This window comes from Vigna radiata, unplaced genomic scaffold, assembly GCF_000741045.1.
Source record: "Vigna radiata var. radiata cultivar VC1973A unplaced genomic scaffold, Vradiata_ver6 scaffold_259, whole genome shotgun sequence".
NCBI lineage: Eukaryota > Viridiplantae > Streptophyta > Magnoliopsida > Fabales > Fabaceae > Vigna > Vigna radiata.
In genome coordinates, this window is record NW_014544144.1 from 215,420 (window position 1) to 236,400 (window position 20,981).

A 20,981-nucleotide genomic window follows, 5' to 3' on the forward strand; every position below is an offset into this window, starting at 1 on the left:
GACGAACTTAACACAATTCAACCAAACTGGGGACAAAGCAAACAATTAAGCCTATTTATTATCTGTGAATAATAATTATTTTAATATCTTCTTATAAACCGATTGAATGTAAATATTATACTACTTATTTTGCTTTTAAAAAATAAAAATAAAAATAAAAATTATTTTCTTAAATTAATTTAATAAATTACAATTAATTTATATTTTATGGTTAAATTTAATTTGTATTTAATTTAATTTATATTATATTTTATATATTTTTTAAATTTATATAATATATTTTTTATTTTGATATTTGAGGATAGAGACTGTTCTTACCAAAAGGTTACAATAATTAGCACCTCCTTCCTTCCTCTTCCTCTTAAAGAATTGGGTCCTTTGTCTGGTGGCAAAAGAAATGAGAAGAAATTTAAACGCACGTAACATCATTAACAATCACATTAAAGCACAGAAAGGAAAGCTTCAACTTGTTTTTTGTTTTGGCCTAACAAATAAGAAGAAAATTATTTATACACAAAATGTTGGAAGCAACAGGGGGCAGGAGGGGCGGTGGAAATGAATCCGACCAATATGAAGATGTGGGTAACCAAATGCGATGCTGATTCTTTTTCTGTGATCCAAACTGCTTCATTCATATCCCTCTGATTTTTTCAGACTTGAAATTTTTCAACAGTGACAGAGAAGTCACGTTCAGCTTGTACCCTTTTGGACAAAGTTAACTCTTTTTTACCGTTATGAAGTTGGAGAACCCAACAAAAAGGGGTTCAGGAAGATCCACTTGTTTCTATGGTCATTATTAGGGGCATAGTAAAGGGCACGTTTGAGTTTTCGTGCTACTTTATCACTGTAGAAAAACGGACTTTTGGCTTGTGGATGTTTATTTGAAACCTTTCTTATGTGCTGAGCGAAGGTTAACTGGGTCAAAGATTGGATCTTCTCTAACTTGAGCTTGGTGAGTGGAGAACCGAAAGTGTGATGAATTTGTAGTGCTCTTCTGCAGAGATCCGAGTGAATGGAGCCTCCTACGGGGTTTTGTGCTTCTTTGGGGAGTTTCTTCCGATTTCTTCCTTATTTCATTGGGCTTCTGCTTCTAGGCAACATCAAAGGTAAATGGCAATGAATCTGTTCTACGTTCTTTTGGATTGTTGTGAGTTTCTTGTTTTTAAATTAGTTGAACTTTAGTTGAAATTTTAGTAATTAAACTTGAGCATATTATAGAATTTTGCTTCAAGTATCAAATCTTATGAATAGAAATAATTGAATTTTGTACTTTTTTTACTGATTAATCTTACGAGCTTAAGCACAGCAGCACAAGATTTAAATCATGGGAGCACAGAATTTTGAAAGTTGAAAATACAAAGGAATAAATTTAATGGCAGCCAACTATATAATTTTTAAAGGCCAGCTTAGAATTATTTCTAGGCAAAATCGAGGAATTTAAATAGTTTCTGCTCTTGCTTCATTTTCTAGTTTCCATAATGGAATATTTAATAGCATATTGTATGTCATGCTTCACTAGACTAGAGAAGATTTAGGGTATGGTTCTACGTCAGATGTGTGATTGCAAACCTTACTAATCATTGCTCAAACTGTCAATCACTTCAGGTATCCTTTTCTGCCCTTTGATATGCCTAATAATTGCAACTGGGGACACTGCTATCATACTTGCACTTTGGATAGTTCATGCAGTTTGGACATATTATTGCGTTCTGAGGTGCTCTCCTTGACTGCCACTCTTTCAAATTTTAACTCACTTTACTGTCTGTTATGAAATTGTGATTACTTTCTCATGGTGATTTCCCTAACGGACAGAGCTAAACAATTAGGGCCACTTCTGAAGATTGTTATCTGCCTGTGTGTACTACCAGTGCTGTTGGTTTTGTGCCCGGTTTTTGGTATTCTTGGAAGCATTCTAGGTGGAGCAGCCTACGGATTTCTTTCACCCATATTTGCTACTTTTGAAGCTGTAGAGGAAGGAAAAGATGACAAACTTTACCACTGTTTCATTGTATGTTCATTATGTTATATTTCTGGTTTAGATGGTCACTACTACTGTTTTACGGTTATTAATTTCAGAAACTGTACTAAATTGTCAGGATGGTACTTGGAGCACTGTTGAAAAGGCTTGCATGGTTGTAAGGGATGTAAAAGACGTTGCTTTCCATTCATACTTCTCGGTTATGGATGATCTGCTACAGCGAGGACCTCCAAATGCAAAATATTATGAGATCAGGTTAACATGTCTCTCTATTTTGTTTATTTTTGATTTCATTGTGCTGTCTGACCTGGAGGCCACTGGTTCAAAACCTGGAAACAACCTCTACACTTTCTGGGGGGGTAAGACTGCATACAGCTACCCTCCTTGATCCTACTCAGTTGGAAACAATCTCTACACATTGGTTGAAGCTCCATTTTTTCTTTTTTAACTGTCTTTGTAGGTCACACTTATACTTTAAAGCTTTTCAAGTTTTAAATCTTAGTTGTGTAGATAGTATGTTACGAACGTGAGTGCTAGTTATTTTACTTTGAAACTAAAGGAGCTGGGTTGAAACAAATGAAAAAAAAAAATATCAATATTCCCTCAAGTAGGTCGTTGGATTTCCTGTAGATTGCTATCTTTCAAAAACTTAACTCTTAAAATCACAGAGGGCACAGCTCTTCTGTATGTCTTACCAAACAGTGTTGATTAGGTTGTTTTAATCTTTAATCATTTGCATACCGAACTTATTAGCATGCTTGAGCATATTACTGAAAATAATGATAGAAGACATTGATCTTGGATGGAATCTTAAAGAATGGTAATTATTTTTGCGAATTACATTTCAGTCAAAAGTAGAAGTCAAAGTACAGAAAAATCTCAATTAATTGTTTTTCCAAAATTTTCTATTTTTTGGTTCAAACAATACTTGGCGAACCAGATAACATAACACTAATTGTTAACTATGTTCTTTTTTCTTAAGTATTTTATGTGCCAGTTGTATCTTTAGTGTCTGGTAGATTTATCATGGCAAATTTTCATCTGTAAATTGAAAAAGAAAAGTGATTGAATTGGTGGTTTTTAAAAAATAAAAGCAATACAGAATGTAACCATGAAAGGTAATTCTAGATAAAATCCAGTCATAATGTGCCAAGTATGATGGCTCACAGTGTTACATACGTGAGTACGAAACTTAACCAGAACACCCTCTCACACACTCAAAACAAGCAAAAGAATAATGAAAGAATGGAATTGAACAAATGAATATCTTTTATTGATGGTAATATTTGAATAAACAAAAGTAAACAATAATTGGGAGCATAACCTCCATCAATTATTTGGGAGCATAACTTCCCTCACAAGACAATAACGTAATGTCTATCACAAAACTCAATAATCAAAAGCATATCCTTAATCCTAGACTCTAGCTTTATTTATACTAATTATTTCCTGCCCATCTCTTACTAAATATTTTCCTAGAATACATCTGCAATTAATATAAATATCCCTATATTTAATATAAATATCCCCCCTATATTATCCTAGCATATATTCTTAATTATAAATATCTTATATTGAATATTTCTCTAAGATATATATATTTATTTACTCTAATTAACTTATACTGAATATTCTCTCCTATTGTGGCTCCTTTTACTGTAATTAGCTCTCGTCCACCCTAACCATTGCGCAGTTAAGATGGTGATTCTTCAACCGTCCCTGCTTCCCACCGTTTGGCTTGGTCGCTCCCTGCATCCCACCATTCGGCCTGGTCGCTCCCTGTTGTCCGTTGTTTGGCCTGGTCGCTCCCCTTTGTCCCCGTTCGGTTTGACCGTTCCCCTTTGTCCACCATTCGGCCTAACCTCTCCATGCCTTCCACCGTTCGGCTTTTACGGTCAATACCGTTCGGCCTCACTTCCCTCCTACCTTTCTTCTCCTTCTCATTACCTCCCACCTTATACCTTAATAGACAGGATTTGTGCTATATTTTCTTTTTTAATTTTTTCTGCTTTAATGCAGGCTGCTTTATATTCCTGGTGCTTTAATAGCTGCAGTTATTGGAATTGTGGTTGATGTGCCAATTATATCATTTGTTGCCCTATGCAAAGGTCCATACATGCTTTTTAAGGGGTGGCATAGACTGTTTCATGACCTCATTGGCCGTGAAGGCCCTTTCCTGGAGACGATATGTGTGCCTCTTGCAGGTCTTGCTATCCTTCTCTGGCCATTGGCTGTTGGCGGGGCAGTTCTGGCATCCATGTTAGCAAGTTTCTTTCTTGGTGCATATGCAGGGATTATTGCTTATCAGGTCAGTCCTCATATTTTTTCTCTACTGAGATGTACTATACTACTATTGTTATTATAGCTGTTAGAAATGGTGGATATAAGGATTAATTAGATTGATTCTATATTTTTGTTATTAGTTTAAAATAGGGTAGCTGAATGTATTGCAATTGTGCCCTCAATATTAGAAAGTGGATTTAGATTTAACATCAATCTTACAAAACTGTCCTGTAAGGTGGGTTTACACACTTCTATACCATAGTTTGGTTATATTTTTAATTAATGTTAGATTTCCAATATATCCTCTTCAAATTTTACTAGATTAGATTCTATTAAATCTTAGAAAATAGGTTTAGGCTTAACCTTTCAAAACTTATTTGTCAAATGAGGATTGCACCCACTTATAATAAATTATAATTTTTCCATCTGTTTTTTATGTGGGATTGTTAACACCGTACATTGGGAAGGATTATTTTGGGCCCTTTCAAAATATATACTATGTGAAGGGGGGAGAGCTTGTGTTACAATGAGTAAGGCAAAATCAATTCAGCAATACAAAAATTAAATGGATCAATCAAAAAACAACTTAAGGAAGTATGGACACCTAGACACCTGGACACTTGACAGACAACTTTGTTAAACATATGTGGATTGCTGGCAAGCAGTTGGGAAGGTATGAAGGATATATAATATTTAAAAACTGTAGTACTTTCCTTTGACACTGGCCTGCAGAATTCGCACCAAGCGTTGTCTACTGCTGATCTTTAGAATTAAGTTCTAAATCGCATGGTCTTTAACAGCCTTTGCCAATGCTACACAGGTATGCAGTAACATTTACATTGGATTTTATTGGAGAACTTCCTAAAGTCCTAAGGGTGGATACCATTATGGTGGTAGTAGATCAACTTTATAAAGTATAGTCATTTTTTTTTCACATTGCCACCTACATACTTCTGAAGAGGTTACTGAGTCCCTCATTAAAGAAGTTTAAGGCTTCGCTGATTTTCTTTTCACCAGTCTCAGAAGGAGATCACATTTTTAGGAGAGAATTTTGGACTGATCTCTTTAAACAGTCAGAAACCAGTCTAAAACTCAGCTCTTCCTATCATTCACTGTTGGATTTTCAATTGGGCATACTGAAATTGTCAGTTTACGAAATTCTTTACAGGTTTTAAACACAACCAGTGGATAGGGCTTAGTTAGTTGGGTTGAGTTCTCTTACATTGCTAACCACCATATTTCCGTGAAATGTTTCCTGTATGACCACATATGGAAGAGACCCTTCCATATTGCTCAAATGTGCAGAAGATGTATCAACAGTAGAAGTTAACTAGTTGATGGCATGGCTCAAAGAATAGAGTGTTAGATGTCAAATCATATTTGGTGCTGATTCATAAGAAAATGAAGCAGTACAGTGATAAGAATAGAAGGGATGTGAAGGGAATTGAATAATGAGAGGGAAAATATTTTTTTTTATTAATTACTAGAGATGAATACAAAAAAGAGGATGAATTGGAGAGCTTGATTTTCCTCTCTTAGGATCTCATTTATAATGACTTAGAAGTGGTAGAAAATAATATTGAAATTTATTATTTAGAATTGATTGAAAATACATTCTCATATCCTCTATTTGTAACAATCTAATTCTCCTAAAAAAGGAAATAGAGAAACTAGGAAAACAAAATAAAATAAAAGATTGTATATCTATTTTCTCTAATTAGGAAGATTCTAAAGAAATCTTCTCTAATTACAACACTCTCCCTCAAGTTAGTAAATGAATATCAATCATTCCCAACTTGTCTACAAGATCTTGAAATCTACCCGGAGGAAGCCCTTTTGTAAAAATATCTGCTATTTGAAGTTCTGTAGGAACATGAGTTGTAATCACAAAGCCTCTGTCAAGATTATCTTTGATGAAATGTCTGTCAATCTCAATGTGTTTGGTTTTATCACGTTGTATTGGATTATGGGCTATGCTCATGACATACTTATTGTCACAGTGTAGTTGTATCGGGTTCTCCACTTTGACTTTAAGATCATCCAAAATGATTTTCATCCAGAGTCCTTCACACATTCCTTGAGCAAGAGCTCGAAATTCAGCTTCTGCACTAGAACGAGAAACTCTATCTTGCTTTTTGCTTCTCCATGTTACCAGACTATCTCCAAGAAATACACAATACCCAGAAGTAGATATTCTGTCAGTAATAGAACCTGCATAGTCAGCATCAGTATATATCTTCATAGTCAATGTGTCTTCCCTTTTGAATAATAGCCCCTTTCCTGGACTTGACTTCAAGTATTGAAGAATTTTGTCAACTGCTTGCATGTGTCTCTCTCTTGGATCATGCATAAATTGGCTCACAACACTAACTGCATAAGCAATGTCTGGTCTTGTGTGTGATAGATAAATCAATTTTCCTACCAATCTCTGATATTGGGCCTTTTCTACAGGAGCACTTTCTTCACATCCCATTTTGTGATTCTGTTCTATAGGAACCGTTGAAGTTCTACATCCCAGCTTTCCTGTTTCTTTGAGGAGATCAAGTACATATTTCCTTTGGGAGACTAAAATTCCTTTCTTGGAGTAGGCAACCTCTATTCCAAGAAAATATTTGAGTTTTCCTAGGTCTTTCATTTCAAATTGAGCTGCCAATTTATCTTTTAATGCCAATTTTTCCGTTTCATCATCTCCTGCAATAATCATATCATCCACATAGACAAGTAATAGAGTGAGTTTACCTGTAGAAGAGTACCTTATGAATAGAGTATGATCTCCTTGGCTTTGTCTGTATCCCAAGGAAACCATTGCTTTTGTAAATCTTCCAAACCATGCTCTAGGGGATTGCTTGAGACCATACAATGCTTTCTTCAGGAGGCATACCTTGTTTCTTTCATTTTTCACTTCAAAACCTGGGGGAATCTCCATGTACACTTCCTCATCTAGATTTCCATGAAGAAAGGCATTTTTCACATCTAGCTGGTGTAAGTCCCATCCAAAATGGGCAGCCAAAGCGAGAATAACTCGAACTGTATTCATCTTTGCCATTGGGGCAAATGTCTCCTCATAGTCAATTCCATATGTTTGGGTATATACTTTTGCCACTAATCTAGCTTTATATCTTTCTATTGTCCCATCTGCCTTATGTTTTACTGTGAATATCCATCTACACCCCACTGCCTTCTTGTCTCTTGGCTTATCAACAATCTCCCAAGTTGAATTTCTTTCTAATGCATTCATCTCTTCTTTCATGGCTTGATTCCAATGTTCAAGTTTCATGGCCTCTTGGATTGAGGTAGGAATTTCTGTGACATCAATGGCAGTAATAAAACTTTTGTGCTTATCAGAGAGATTGTTAGTGCAAACATACTGAGAAATAGGATATTTAGCACATGATCTTCTTCCCTTTCTCAATGCAATGGGTAAATCCTCAGTAATACTTACCTCCTCCTCATTGATATCTTTAGGGATCCTCACCTCGGGATTAGACAATTTTTCTTGCTCGAGAGTTGAAGTGGGTTGTTCTCTTCTTTCATATTTTTTGCCAAAAAATCTGTCTTCTTCCTCTTCTTCCTCACTGTGGACTATGATACCTTCATTGCTCAGGTCTTGGGCATCTTGCAAAGACAAACATGGTAATAACAAGAAGGAGAGTTCATCCACTTCAAGTGCTTTCTCCCCCTGAAGTGGTGGACTGACATAAAAGGATTGTGTTTCATGAAAGGTGACATCCATTGTGATAAAGACGCGACGACTCTGAGGATGATAACATTTGTACCCTTTTTTATTAGAAGGATACCCAATAAAGACACATTTAAGAGCTCTGGGATCTAATTTACCACGGTTAGGATGATGAGAGTGAACAAAAACAACACATCTAAAGACTCGACTAGGTAGACTCGTTAGTATGGAAGAAGAAGGAACAAAAGACAATAAAGACTCTATAGGACTAATGCCATTTAAGATACGAGTGGGTAACCTGTTGATGAGATATGTGGCAGTTAACACAGCTTCTCCCCAGTAATCTTTTGGAACAGACATTTGAAAAAGAAGAGCTCTAGTTACTTCAAGAAGATGACGATTCTTTCTTTCTGCAACCCTATTTTGTTGAGGGGTATTAACACAGGTTAGTTCATGAACAATACCATTATGAGACAAAAAATTGAGAAATTCATGATTCACATATTCAGTACCATTATCAGACTTAATTCTTTTGATATTTTTTCCAAATTGATTTTGGACAAGATGGAAAAAATGAACAAAAATTTGAAAAACTTCGGATTTATTTTTCATAAGGTATGTCGTGACATGGGTACAATCGTAAATAAAGGTAACAAACCATCTGGCTCCAGAAATAGAATCTATGACAGGACCCAAACATCAGAATGAATTAAATCAAATGGAGAAATACTACTTTTATGACTAATAGGACAAGATGAACGATGGTGTTTTGAAAATTGACAAATATCACAATTAAAAGACTCAACAGATTCTTTGGTAAACAAGTGGGGAAATAAGGACTTGATAAGACTGAATAAAGGATGCCCAAGCCTTTGATGATGTAACCATATTTGGGATTTTGCCCACGTCTCAGATGTTGCTTGTTGACTCATGATTTTCGTATTGCTTTGGTCATCAAACTTTAAAAAATACAACCCACTATGCTCCTTAGCAGTTAAAATTGTCTTCTCCATGGCAAGGTCCTGAAAAACACAATAAGTTGGAAAAAATGTTACTGAGCAATTTAAATCCTTTGTGAGTTTTTGCACAGAGATAACATTGTTAGCTAATTGAGGAACATGTAAAACATTCTTCAATACAATAGATGAGTCCAAAATTATATTCCCAGAGCTGCATATAGGTATACCCTAACCATTCTAAATTGTAATAAGTTGTTCTTTATTTCTTTTACCATATGAGTCGAAGGACACACTAAAAGGTGTCATATGATTAGTTGCGCCCGAATCAAGGATCCAAATACCTTGAGACACATGATCAACAATATTGAGGCAAATCTTACCTTTTCTGGACAAAGTGCATGATCCAGAGGACTTACTCATTGATTCATCCATTGCTTTCAAAGGAATAATTTTTACTTCAGATATCCCGTAGAACGCAACGAGGGAGTCTCCAAGATGATGACGGTGTATGGGTCACACCGAGAAAAAAGGAGCAGAATTAAACAACCAGATCTACTCAAGAAAAGGTCAAACGGGTCGTCACAAACCCTAGGAACAGGCTCAGGAGTTTCCGACAACTCTTCTGTGGCGGTGACGGCGAGTGGGTCTCGCCGGAAAATGAGGAGCAAAACTCAAAACTCAGATATGCTCAAATACAGCCCAAACGAGTCGTCATTGACCCTAGGAATGGACTCAGGGCACTCCGGCGACCCTGTCTGTGGTGGCGCCGACAAGTGGGTCTCGCTGGAGGTAGGCGCGTGGGCTACACGCGCCGGCGACGGTGACGGCACGTGGCGGCTCCTTTAGTGGAGTGACCTCCAACGTTGTGGTTGTCGGAGTTGGGCGCACCTTTCTGCCCTATCAACGACCCCAACCGGCGACGGCGGCAGCGGTAGTGGTCGGACAGCGGCGGAGGCGACTGTGCAGCGGCGGCGACTATGCAGCGGAATGGAGTTCCAAGATCGGAAGCTCTTGATACCAAGTAGAAAATAATATTGAAATTTATTATTTAGAATTGATTGAAAATACATTCTCATATCCTCTATTTGTAACAATCTAATTTTCCAAAAAAAGGGAAATAGAAAAACTAGGAAAGCAAAATAAAATAAAAGATTGTATATCTATTTTCTCTAATTAGGAAGATTCTAAAGAAATCTTCTCTAATTACAACAGAAGTTCAAATACAACGAAGAGAGGAAATAGAAAATGATAAGAAAGGTTATTTTAATGGGTATAACACAAAAACAACACCTTTTAAATGTGTCATGCTTTGAATAAATATATTAAGAAGATAGGAAAGAGGAAAGGATAAGAAAGGTTACATCTAGAAAAAGGGTTTAACACAAAAGCAACAACTTTTAAATATGTGTCATGCTTTGAACAAATAAATTAAGTCCAAGGAATCCTCTCAAAAATTTTGTTGACACATCTACAAGTTGATCATTTGATTTGACAAACTTAGTGCAAATTTCTTTGGAAAATAACTTTTCTCAAATAATAGTCAAACTGAGTTGACAATGTCAATCAATCTTTATATGTTTAGCCCTTTCATGGAACACTAGATTAGAAACAATGTAAAAAGCATTGTTCTTATCACAATACATTTTCTTTTGTTAAATCTAATGTAAAGCTAATTCTTGGAAGAATTGTTTTACCCATATAAGTGCACAAGTCAGAAATGCCAAGGTGAATACAAAAAAATAGAGAATGAATTGGAGAACTTGATTTTCCTCTCTTAGGATCTCGTATTAATAATGATAGAAGTTCAAATACAATGAATGAGTGGAAAGAGAAAAGGATAAGGTTATATTAATTGCAACATAAATCAATAGAATCTAACATTACCTAAGCGTTCATGTAGCAATTTAGGTGATGCAGATGCAACACAAGATCCAAATGTACCAAGGTAGTATAAGCCATTAGATTCATGCCCTTGCCAATCATTCAATCCTTACCATGTTCCTTTATGACAGAAGAGTTGGCATCAAAGGTTATTGAACAACTCAATGATTTGGTTAATTGAGTTAAAGAAATGAGATTAAAGGAACAAGCAGGAAAAAAAAAGAACAGAGTTTTTGTTTAAAGGAGAAAGGGAAACTTGATCAATTCTTTGGAAGGCTACTGTTCGAGAAAGGGAAACTTGATCAATTTCTTGTAAACCTCACCTTATAAGTTAATTTTGTAAGATTGAGTTAGGTTCTATATTCACTTCTTAAGAGCTACTTTAGATTCATTGGCTAGGGTTGTAAAATGAGTTGTTTTAGAAAAAGTGAGAGAAGAGAACAAAGAGGTATTACCATAATTATGATCAAAAGCACCTGACTTAATTATTCATGGATTTTGACTCTACAGATTGCAAAATACAAATTGTTAGCAAACTGAATTTGGATTTGAACCTCAGTTTTACAATACGTGAATACAAAATGTGCATTGAAGACGTCTTTTACCATAACACCTTCCACGGGTGGATTCATGGAAGAAGTCTCGAGATTCTTAAATTTTTGTGCTCTTAAGCGTTTGAACACCAAAGAGTCGTGTTGTCAATCTTTCTGTAGAAGGAATTTCTTGACTAAGTAAAATTTTATCTTAGCATAGTCAAAATCTCAATTCTTTACCCAGATAATCATAACCACATAAAATTTTCCAACTTCTTTTTATCTCATCTAATAAGTCAACTTCCAAGAAAATCTTTGATTCTTCAAGAGCTTTTAGTAATAATAGACATCATGTCATTATCAAATTGCTTGAGAGAGACCAATTGATTAGTGGAATCATAACGGTGTTGGATATACTAATTGCCATAGTAAATCACAAAGATGAAAATCATTTTTCTTTCACTGTTGAACTTGATAACTGTCCTTGATGCTATCCAATAAACCTCACTCGTCTAAAGCAACAACAATTACTGCATAGAGGGTCTTAAACAAATGATAAGAATAGGTTGATTCTTCAGCTTTCTCATAATTAGATTCTTCATTGTTTCTTATCTAAATATTACTCAAAACAACTCTCAAATTAAATAAACAAACCACTCAATTAATTTGTTAAGTTTCTCACTTGTTCCACCATGTACAAGCAAGATCCTTTTTAGACTTTACATGACTACATGTGCAACCACTAACAATGCATAGAATTATCTATTGTTTTACCTATTTTTGTTAAGCAAGTAAGCATATAAGTTTGAGTTAACCAACCCGTTAAACATAGACTTCAAATGTGCGTCTACTAACAATGTAAAGTCCTTACTTCTTGCTTAAACATGAGATTATTAGAAATCTAATAAGAATTCTAACTAAAGACAAATGATCGAGTTACAAACAACCATTTTAAACAATCCTAAGAACAAAATTCAGAGTCCAAAAGTAATAGATTAAAATAAAATTTCTTTTTGACAGAAATTCAAAGAGTAACACGTTTATTGCATTTAACCTCAAAATCCTTTATGAAATTACAAAAGAATCCACCCAAGACACTCAACCTTTCATGTGGAAGACGGTACAAGACATAATGTAAAAGAAAGTCACTAAAAGTGAAATTGGATGAAGAAATGAGATAAGAGGAAACGCTGATGGATGTTGGGCTTAGCATCAGCCGGTTATGGTAGGATTTAGATTTAAATTAATCAATCCAATACAATCTGAATTTAGAATTTTAAAATCCATGTCTGACCATTAGATGGCTCGAGTTAAACGGTTTTGGTTTTCTCCAGTTTTGGTTAAATATAATCAGGTTATTTGGTTAGAGGCAAAGAACACCACCAGGGTTGAAATGGCCACCGCAGTCTTCCCCAAATAGATTTTCATCATATCTACCATTCCTCTTTCTTACTCAATCCTCTAATAGAGTATTAAAGGTATATGAAAGAAAGAAGAGGAAATGAGTGAAGGGGAAGGAAATTAGAAGGTAGGAAAGGTTTTTGAAAAGGGGGGGGGGGGGATATTATAGTGTGTGCTGTATAGGGAGTTAGTTAGTTCTTTTGTACATTTGGGTATAGTTTGTGGCTACGTGTTTAGTTTGTCAGCAGCATAAATATCTAGCTTCCTCTCCCCAGGAACTCCTTCAACCCTTACCCATTCCTCAGGCAATATGACAGGAGGTTAGCACGAATTTCGTGGTGAAACTACCAAAGTCACAGGGCGATGGCAGGTCGGGTCAAACTTGTTAGACTTCTTTAATCAAGAAGTCGATCAAGACTCTTGAATCCTTGCAACTAACAGATAACAATGAATAGTACTTGTATTATTGAATGAATCAAAGAATTCAATGTACAGGGTGCTCTCTCAAGGAAGCCTAATCTTCCTCCACTGGACAAATGTTCCAGTAAAAACAAATATATAGAATAACCAGCCCCTCCATTTACAAGCTAACTTCTAATTATACTTACCTTTCCCTCCAACTAACAACTAACAGATATGTGCTCTGCTTCCCACCTTTATTTTTCTTTATCATTCCCTCCTCTCTTTTTCTTCCTTTCATATACTTTTAATCTTTCTATCAGGTATTAAATAGGGTGTTTGAAACTTATTTGCATTGCTTCAGTTCAGAGCAACCTAAGGTGTGGAGTTCGGTGTTGCCATGGGCAGAATATTGGTATAATACCAGCTACTAGGGGGCTTCCAAGTGTACCCATTTTGAGATAGTCTATGGGAGATTACTACCTACCTTAACAAGGTTCATGCTCAGTGAGGCGGTGGTGGAGGCAGCAGCTCAGGATCTACAAACCCGAGATGAAGCTTAGAAACAATTGAAGTACATTTGGCCAGGGCCCAAGATCAGATGACTCATTACGCTAACAAGAGAAAGGCATCCAATATCAAAGAGGTAAATTGGGTTTTCCTCAAGATCAGACCTCATAGGCAAGTTTCTATGCCTACAAGGCTGCATCCTAAGCTGTCAGCGTGTTATTATGGACCCTTTCTGGTGGTCAAGCAAGTGGAACATGTAGCTTTTCGATTGTAGCTATTGGAAACTGCTAGAATACACCCAATATTCCATGTGTCTCAATTGAAATTAGCTATTAGAGCTCATCAGGTGGAAGAAGAGTTACCTACGGAACTATAGGTAGATGGCCCTATTTGTAGGCCATCAAAGGTGCTGCAGAAACGAAACAAGCAGCAGCAAGGGGAGGTGATCCCTCAGGTCCTAGTTTAATGGCAGGAAGGAGATCCAGAGAGAGCTACATGGGAAGACGAGTTTACTCTCAAACAACAATTCCCTAAATTCAACCTTGAGGACAAGGTTGATCTTAGGGAGAAGAGTAAAGATAGAGTATTAAAGGTATATGAAAGAAAAAAGAAAAAATGATTGCAGGGGAAGGAAATTAGAAGGCGGGAAAGGTTGTTGACAGTTAGTCAATTTTGTGAAGGGGGGAAATATTATAAATAGGGGTGTGTGCTGTACAGGGAGTTAGTTCTTTTGTACATTTGGGTATAGAGTGGATATTTGTTCCAGTGAAGGGAGAGAGGCTTCCTTGGTGTGATTCTTTGTACATTGATTTATTCATACAACAACAATACACATTATTTTGCTTTCTTTCGTGTGTGTTTGAGAGGAGGAGGGTATTGATTGACTTCTTGATAAAAGAAGCCTATCACCCTCACTAAGCTCTCTTTCGCTCACAATCTCATGGTCTCACCTTGAGCCTCCAACAGCCACACCAACGTGTGGTGGCAAAGCAAGGAACCACAAGTGGAGCAGCGATATTCACTGGTTTTATTCTATCACGCCCAGAAGAAAGGAATCAAAGAGGAAGGGAATTGATTTTGTGTGTGTTCCCGACAAGGCTTCAGATGGTGGCTGGAGTCACCGCTGGCAGCTCTTGTTGGTCCATGCGATTGTGAATGCTGCTGAAGTTGTGGTGTTGTGCAATGAAGATTGATGGAGAGAAGATGTTGCACTCCTGTTACAAGAAGTTTCCAGATCTAGGTTTAATGAAGTTTCCAGATCTGTGTTTAAGAAAGGGTTTAGGAGGAATTGGAAGAAGACACCCACTTCAAATTCTAAGATGCACACACAGAAATTATCAAGGATTGAAGAAAAGCACAAATCCTAAAAGCAAAAAAAAAGAAAGGAACTTGAGCTTTGAAACTAAGCCCTTTCACCTATGATTCTTCAGGCAAGTGGAATATCCTTGGACATGATAGTGACCCTCTTAGCATGAATGACATAGAGGTTAGTATCTTCAAAGAGTCCAACTAGGTAAGCTTCAACAGCTTCCTGTAGAGCTGAAACCACACTGATATGGAACCTAAGATAATTTTATAATAATTAAATAATACCCACAAGTTGGGTTTGGTATTCGTGAATATTTTTTCTCAGACCTGTATCCGACCATTTAAATCCATTTTAATATATCCACCTTTAGCCGAAATCGCAAAACCGACCCATCACTTATTTCTTCAAGCGGTTTGGTCCAATTTGGTCAGGTCCGCACTTTTTTCTCACCCTAGATGGATGATGCCCTTAAGCTCACCACCGGTCTCCTTTTGTAGCAGTTTTGGATGGGCTTCAAGTGTAGCATCAGATATGTTGAAGATCCAAAAGGGTTGACTTCAGTTGCTGATTTGAGCCATGTTTTTCATTGGTGGTTTGACAACAATTGTTGTAGTTGCAAAGGTTGAAAGTCTTTGTATTGTTCCCAATATCCATATTGGCAGGTTTAACATAGATTTCATATAGAAATTCGAGGGATGAAACTTAGTTTTTATTCATTGAATATTCAGTGTGAATAACAATGTTTTATTGAATCAAAAAATCCTTCAAATATCGCTCTTAATAGTATCCAAAGCAACTGCTTTCATGTGCAAAAAGCCTAAGCCCAACACATCAGACGATACCAGCAGATGAGGACCTCCAGACGATACGGGCCAGATGAAACCACCAGTTGATGTAGATCAGAGTCCATCAGACAAGTCCATCAGGTGCATCAGACGATACACCTATCAAACGATTCTAGAGAAGCATATATTAGATATGTCTAAAACTATTTTTCTTGTCTTGAATCATCTTTTCCATTCTACCAACTCACTTAGGATTAAGCTCATGATCTTAGCTTCTTTGTGAGTGGGAAATCTCCAATTTAGTCATGTTTGTATTGTTTATAGGGCATTAGACAATTTATTGTTGTATCATCTATAGATGATTTATGAGCTTTTCTTTTACTTTAGCTACACAAAGCACACATTAGAATGTCCAAGAAACATCTACGTAGTTATAAAACATTATCAAAACTCAGCTCATAAATGATTAATCAAGTTATCTAATAATGGATTATTTAAATGTTCTAGAGTCTCTTATTAGATTCTTCTACTTAAAATGTCTATTAAATATCGTCTACCTAGAACAACTGTCACTGATGGGGCTTAAAAAGCAAATTTTAGCATATGTTTGCAATCAAAGCTCTATTTATCCTATTTAGACAAATCTTAGTTAAAACAAATGATTTGAACACAGTATTCTTTAAGAAGGCTAAGATTAAATGCTTTGAGTGCATAAAAGTGCACTCATCAATGATCATGGAAACCTTGGCCAAGTAAAACCAATTGATATTTCGCATAAGTATACCATGCACTACCAGGATCAAGTGCTCTGGATACCAATTGATAAGTAACAACAAAAATAGAACTGTAATGGAAATGAAAATTTCCCTGTATTATTTATGAATCAAAACAAAGAGGGTAATGAAGGTCCTCCTCCCAATTTCAAGACCAGAGTTCTTGTTTATTCCTCCCAAAAACCAACCCCCTAAAGATTACCTCTTATCCTCTCTATTCTCTCCAAAACATGAAAGATCCCTACATTCCTAAAAGCCACGTAGGCAACTCTGTTAGCAGCAGAATCAACATGCGTGTGCCTGTGGTCCCCATGTAATGGATTTCCATTTCTTCCTCTCATAAACATTTTGAACCTTCCTAATATGCCTTTTAATTCTTTGATTGTATCAGATTCCAACCATGAGAAGGTAGAGGGAGACATATGTGCCAAGGTCTGGTTGAGAAGAAGATAGTGCATGGTGGCACGTCTAGTGGAGTTTGGACACAGCCACAGGGGTTGTGTCACACTCCTCAAGGCAACCAAAGCTTATTTGGTAGATGAAACTGCAATTGTAGCACAGTGGGGGATTGTGGCCAGCAGTGGCTAGGTGGCGTTTTCTATGCCAGACAAAGAGAGTGAGGTAGAGTGGGAGTGACCAACTTTGATACCAACTTGAGATGAAGACTAAAGAATAGAGAATGAATTGGAGAGCATGATTTCCCTCTCGTGAGATAGAATGAATGAGGGAAGAGGAAAGGAAAAGAAAGGTCAAATCTAGAAATTGGGTACAAAACAAAGCACAACAACTTTTCGATAAATTATATTTAAGATGACCTATTCTAACAACTAGCATGATAATTACATTTTCAGCTCTTCTATTTGTTACAATCACATCTTAAAAGGGGAAATAAAATGAATGCGTAGATTCTAGAGATATTTTTCCAAATTACTATGGAGATATTAGGATATTTTTATCCAAATAATCTCCTATTTGCATCAAAGTGTGTTGAGATTCAGTCTATATAAAGGTTAGACTGTATTTACAATTAGGATTTTTCCTAAGAAAAATGAGAAGCTAAAACCAAGATTTTACAGGCTTTTAGAGGTGGGTCATTAAGACAGGCCAGGTTGCTTAAAATTCTAGAATGCAGACTTGCTAGTAGCAAGATCTATCAGGCTACGGGATAACTTTTTGGAACTTCAAATGGATGGTATGGTGGAAGTACTGGCATAGATTGTTTCGTTAACACCCATTACTTTATTATCGCACTAGCAAGGAGGGGTAGAGTGGGACAATAATGTTGTTAGTTAGTAGTAACGGAATGTTTTTAAGGAAGAGGGAGAATGATGAGGGGGCTGAGTGTAGTGAGAAGGCTAAGTGGTCTGTATCACTAAGCTTCTACTAAGTCCTCTTAATAGGGATGGTTCACAAATTGCATACCCTTGATCTATCAGGCTTTTCCATTTTCTGGTTATTATTTCCCTTCGTACTGATCTTCTTCCGTTGTTTCCATTTATTGTGTGAATAAAATGAAATCTGTTTCCTATCCCCCAAACCTGGCTGCTGGTTTCCTAGCTGTCTCACTGTCTTTCTGTGTTCTCTGAAATGCAGGAGTCTTCTTTTAAGTTCGGTCTTTCGTATGTTGTTGCAGCTTTGGCCATTTATGATGAATACAGCAATGATATTCTTGACATGCCAGAAGGAACCTGCTTCCCTAGGTCTTTTTCTGCTCCCATGCATTTATCACTGTTACTTACAGTCAATGCTTTTATATTTTTCTTATGCAATTGATCTCTGATGATAGGCCTCAGTTTCACAAAGAAATTGATTCATCACAACTAGCATCTAATTCAATTTCCATCTCAAGACCTAGCTCCTTCCAAAAGGCCCCTTCTCGCACAACTTCAATGAAGAACATTGTTGAGCTGAAATCATTTGAGGTATTCTTTGTAATATCTTGTGTCGAATGATGTGACTTAAGATATCATCTTTATCTTCCTTGAATGTGATAATGTTTTTCAGCTTGATGGTCCGTACAATATAATATTGTTCATGAATTGTGTAGTTGTTCGATGCCTTATTCAAGGAATGTTGCCGAGTTGGAGAAAAAATGGTTTCTGAAGGTTTAATTACAATAAAAGACTTAGAAGAAGCCAGATCTGGTGAAGGGAGTAGGGTTATTAGTATTGGTTTGCCAGCATATTGCTTACTTCAAGGACTCTTGCGCTCTGCAAAATTCAATTCCATGGGCATATTTATTAGTAAGTGGAACCCTTCGAGCAGTTGTTATTTTCCACACTTTTTGAGATTTTTTTCTTTAAACCATTTTGGTTACTTGCCCAATGTAGGTGATGATACTGAACTAACTACCACAAACAGACCAAGAGAGAAATTCTTTGACTGGTTCCTTAACCCCCTTTTGATCATTAAAGAGCAAATCAAAGCTGAAAATCTTTCTGCCTCAGAAGAGGACTACCTCTGCAAGTTAGTTCTTTTGAGTGGTGATGCAGAGAGACTGAAAAAATCTATCAATGCTCCAGCCCCTGAATCCGAAGTCAAACGTGCAGAACTTGAGGCATTGGCTAGAAGGTACTTAATATACCAAAAAACTTGGTTAATGTGAATTTGGGCAAGCACTTACAAACTTACCATGCATAGTATTTTGTGATTGAATGAGTTTGAAAAATTGTTTTATTCTCTTAATGTATAGTATATTTTCTCTTAGAATAAATCAAACTTTTTGAATATTTTAAAAATCAACGTATGAATCTTAATATCTTCAAATGCTACCTTATCTAACTTCTCCATAAAACATTTTACTAATTTCTATGGGTTTTTGTTGTAAAGCAGTAATCAAGTTCTTATCTCGTCAAAAACTTCCATGTTAGAAGCTAATCTAAGTTGGTTTATTATATAATTCTCAACCCAATTTCAATGTTACATTTTGTTGGCTTTTACTACAGATTGCAAGGGATCACCAAATCCATGTCAAGGTTCCCAACCTTCAAGCGACGCTTCGATGATCTTGTAAAATCGTTATCTGATGATAAGAAACTTGGAGGTCCAATAATGGCCAGATCAAAGAGTGCCTTTGCTCGGTTGGTTAGTTTAAAATCTTTCAAGGGGACAAGAAACGGCTCTTCTCATGGATCAAACGTGGTACGAGACATGGAAAATGATCACAACACAACAAATTTAATCTCATAGGTATAACCTTGAGTCCATCTTTAGATAGAAATATGAGTGTAATTGACAATAATTGTGAGTTAATTCCTATATATGGTAAGACTAAAATTTATATTATTAACCCAAAAAATCATATTAGGTATGATTTTTTTTTTGAAGTTGTTGTAAACAAAAGCACGATGATAGCATAAAATTTGTAAAATTCTCTTCTTTAGGGAATTTTTGCTAATTATAATTTCTGACTCTGTATATGTGCAAATTCGAGAAGAATGCAGCCTCAAAGGATTCTGCTGTAGAGCCGCGTTACATTGTCATTGCCTCTTGTTATACTTCTAGTCAGATCAATGATTCCATTGGGAAACTTACCTAGAATTGAACATTCTCTCCCAGGCTTGTTCAAAATTTTCACACCTAGATTAGGTAGATCTCAAGGACATTTTGTGTAAAACATATTAATTATACATTTTGAACAAAATTATTATTAATTTACGTGTTTTGTGTAGCTTCCACTGCCCAAAACCATCTTCATTTTTTATTTAACGAGAACTGCATGAAATTCACTTAACAAAAGGAAATGCTGAAGTATGCCAAAAAGTATATTTTTGAAAAAAATTTCTTTTGGGATTAAGAACTTTGATAGTAAGATTCAAGAAAATTAAATATTTAAAAAATGAGGTAATCATGAGATTTATAATTTAAAATAAATAAAAAATATTTACATAAGTAAAGAACAACACAGTTAGGTAGAGTTCTTGTAATAAATGGGTAGTTATAGTATGTTTGATTCTTATTTTATATATAACATATGTTTATTATTTTTATTATTAGTTTTTTTCTGTGTAAGTGTGGTGTTTATTAATATTTACAATAATTGTTGTGGATGTGTTTGGTAAGATTAATTAAAGTTGAAAAAATAAACTTAACTTGTTAATTTTATTAAAATAAAATAATATTATTTTGTTTGAAATTAGAACACAATCGTAGTTAATTGTTAATTAATTATATATCTTAATTAATATGTATAGGAATTAATATATATATATATATATATATATATATATATATAATTGTATTAAGTAGAATTGTAGTGTTTAATTATTATTATATGAAAATGAATATTTATAGATTTTGATATTAAATACATTTTATAAAGGTACTTAGTTTTTATATATATAAAAAAAGAAATATATGATTAGGATAATTATATGTTTTGGATAATTTAATTAGAAAAAGTGAATTAATTAGGATTTTATAAAATGTCATTTAGAAACTTATGACAATCAATTAAGATAAAAAAACAAGTTTATTTATTTTTTATGATAA

At 35.5% G+C, this 20,981-nt stretch overlaps 1 protein-coding gene across 2 annotated transcripts; it reads left to right on the top strand.

Moving 5' to 3' along the window:
- The first annotated feature begins 400 nt into the window (after positions 1–400).
- Positions 401–20,147, top strand: LOC106755430 (uncharacterized membrane protein At3g27390). Of its 2 annotated transcripts, none has more exons than XM_014637581.2 (11): positions 401–1,106; positions 1,606–1,714; positions 1,813–2,008; positions 2,097–2,233; positions 3,998–4,286; positions 18,084–18,190; positions 18,277–18,412; positions 18,538–18,733; positions 18,821–19,061; positions 19,436–19,679; positions 19,927–20,147. In XM_014637581.2, the coding sequence occupies exons 1-10, from the start codon at positions 1,013–1,015 to the stop codon at positions 19,677–19,679; spliced, it is 1,749 nt and encodes a 582-aa protein (XP_014493067.1). In that variant the 5' UTR covers positions 401–1,012; the 3' UTR covers positions 19,927–20,147. The 2 variants fall into 2 exon arrangements, with proteins under 2 accessions (XP_014493067.1, XP_014493066.1); XM_014637580.2 differs by lacking the exon at positions 19,927–20,147 and having other exon boundaries at positions 401–578; positions 655–1,106; positions 19,436–19,919.
- Positions 20,148–20,981: the final 834 nt, after the last annotated feature.

Excerpts from the sequence above, each read along its gene's own strand:
- LOC106755430 (XM_014637581.2), top strand. The coding sequence starts at position 1,013 with ATGGAGCCTCCTACGGGGTTTTGTGCTTCTTTGGGGAGTTTCTTCCGA. Across the intron at positions 1,107-1,605 it reads GCTTCTAGGCAACATCAAAG|GTATCCTTTTCTGCCCTTTG; the intron begins GTAAATGGCAAT and ends CAATCACTTCAG. Across the intron at positions 4,287-18,083 it reads CAGGGATTATTGCTTATCAG|GAGTCTTCTTTTAAGTTCGG; the intron begins GTCAGTCCTCAT and ends TCTGAAATGCAG.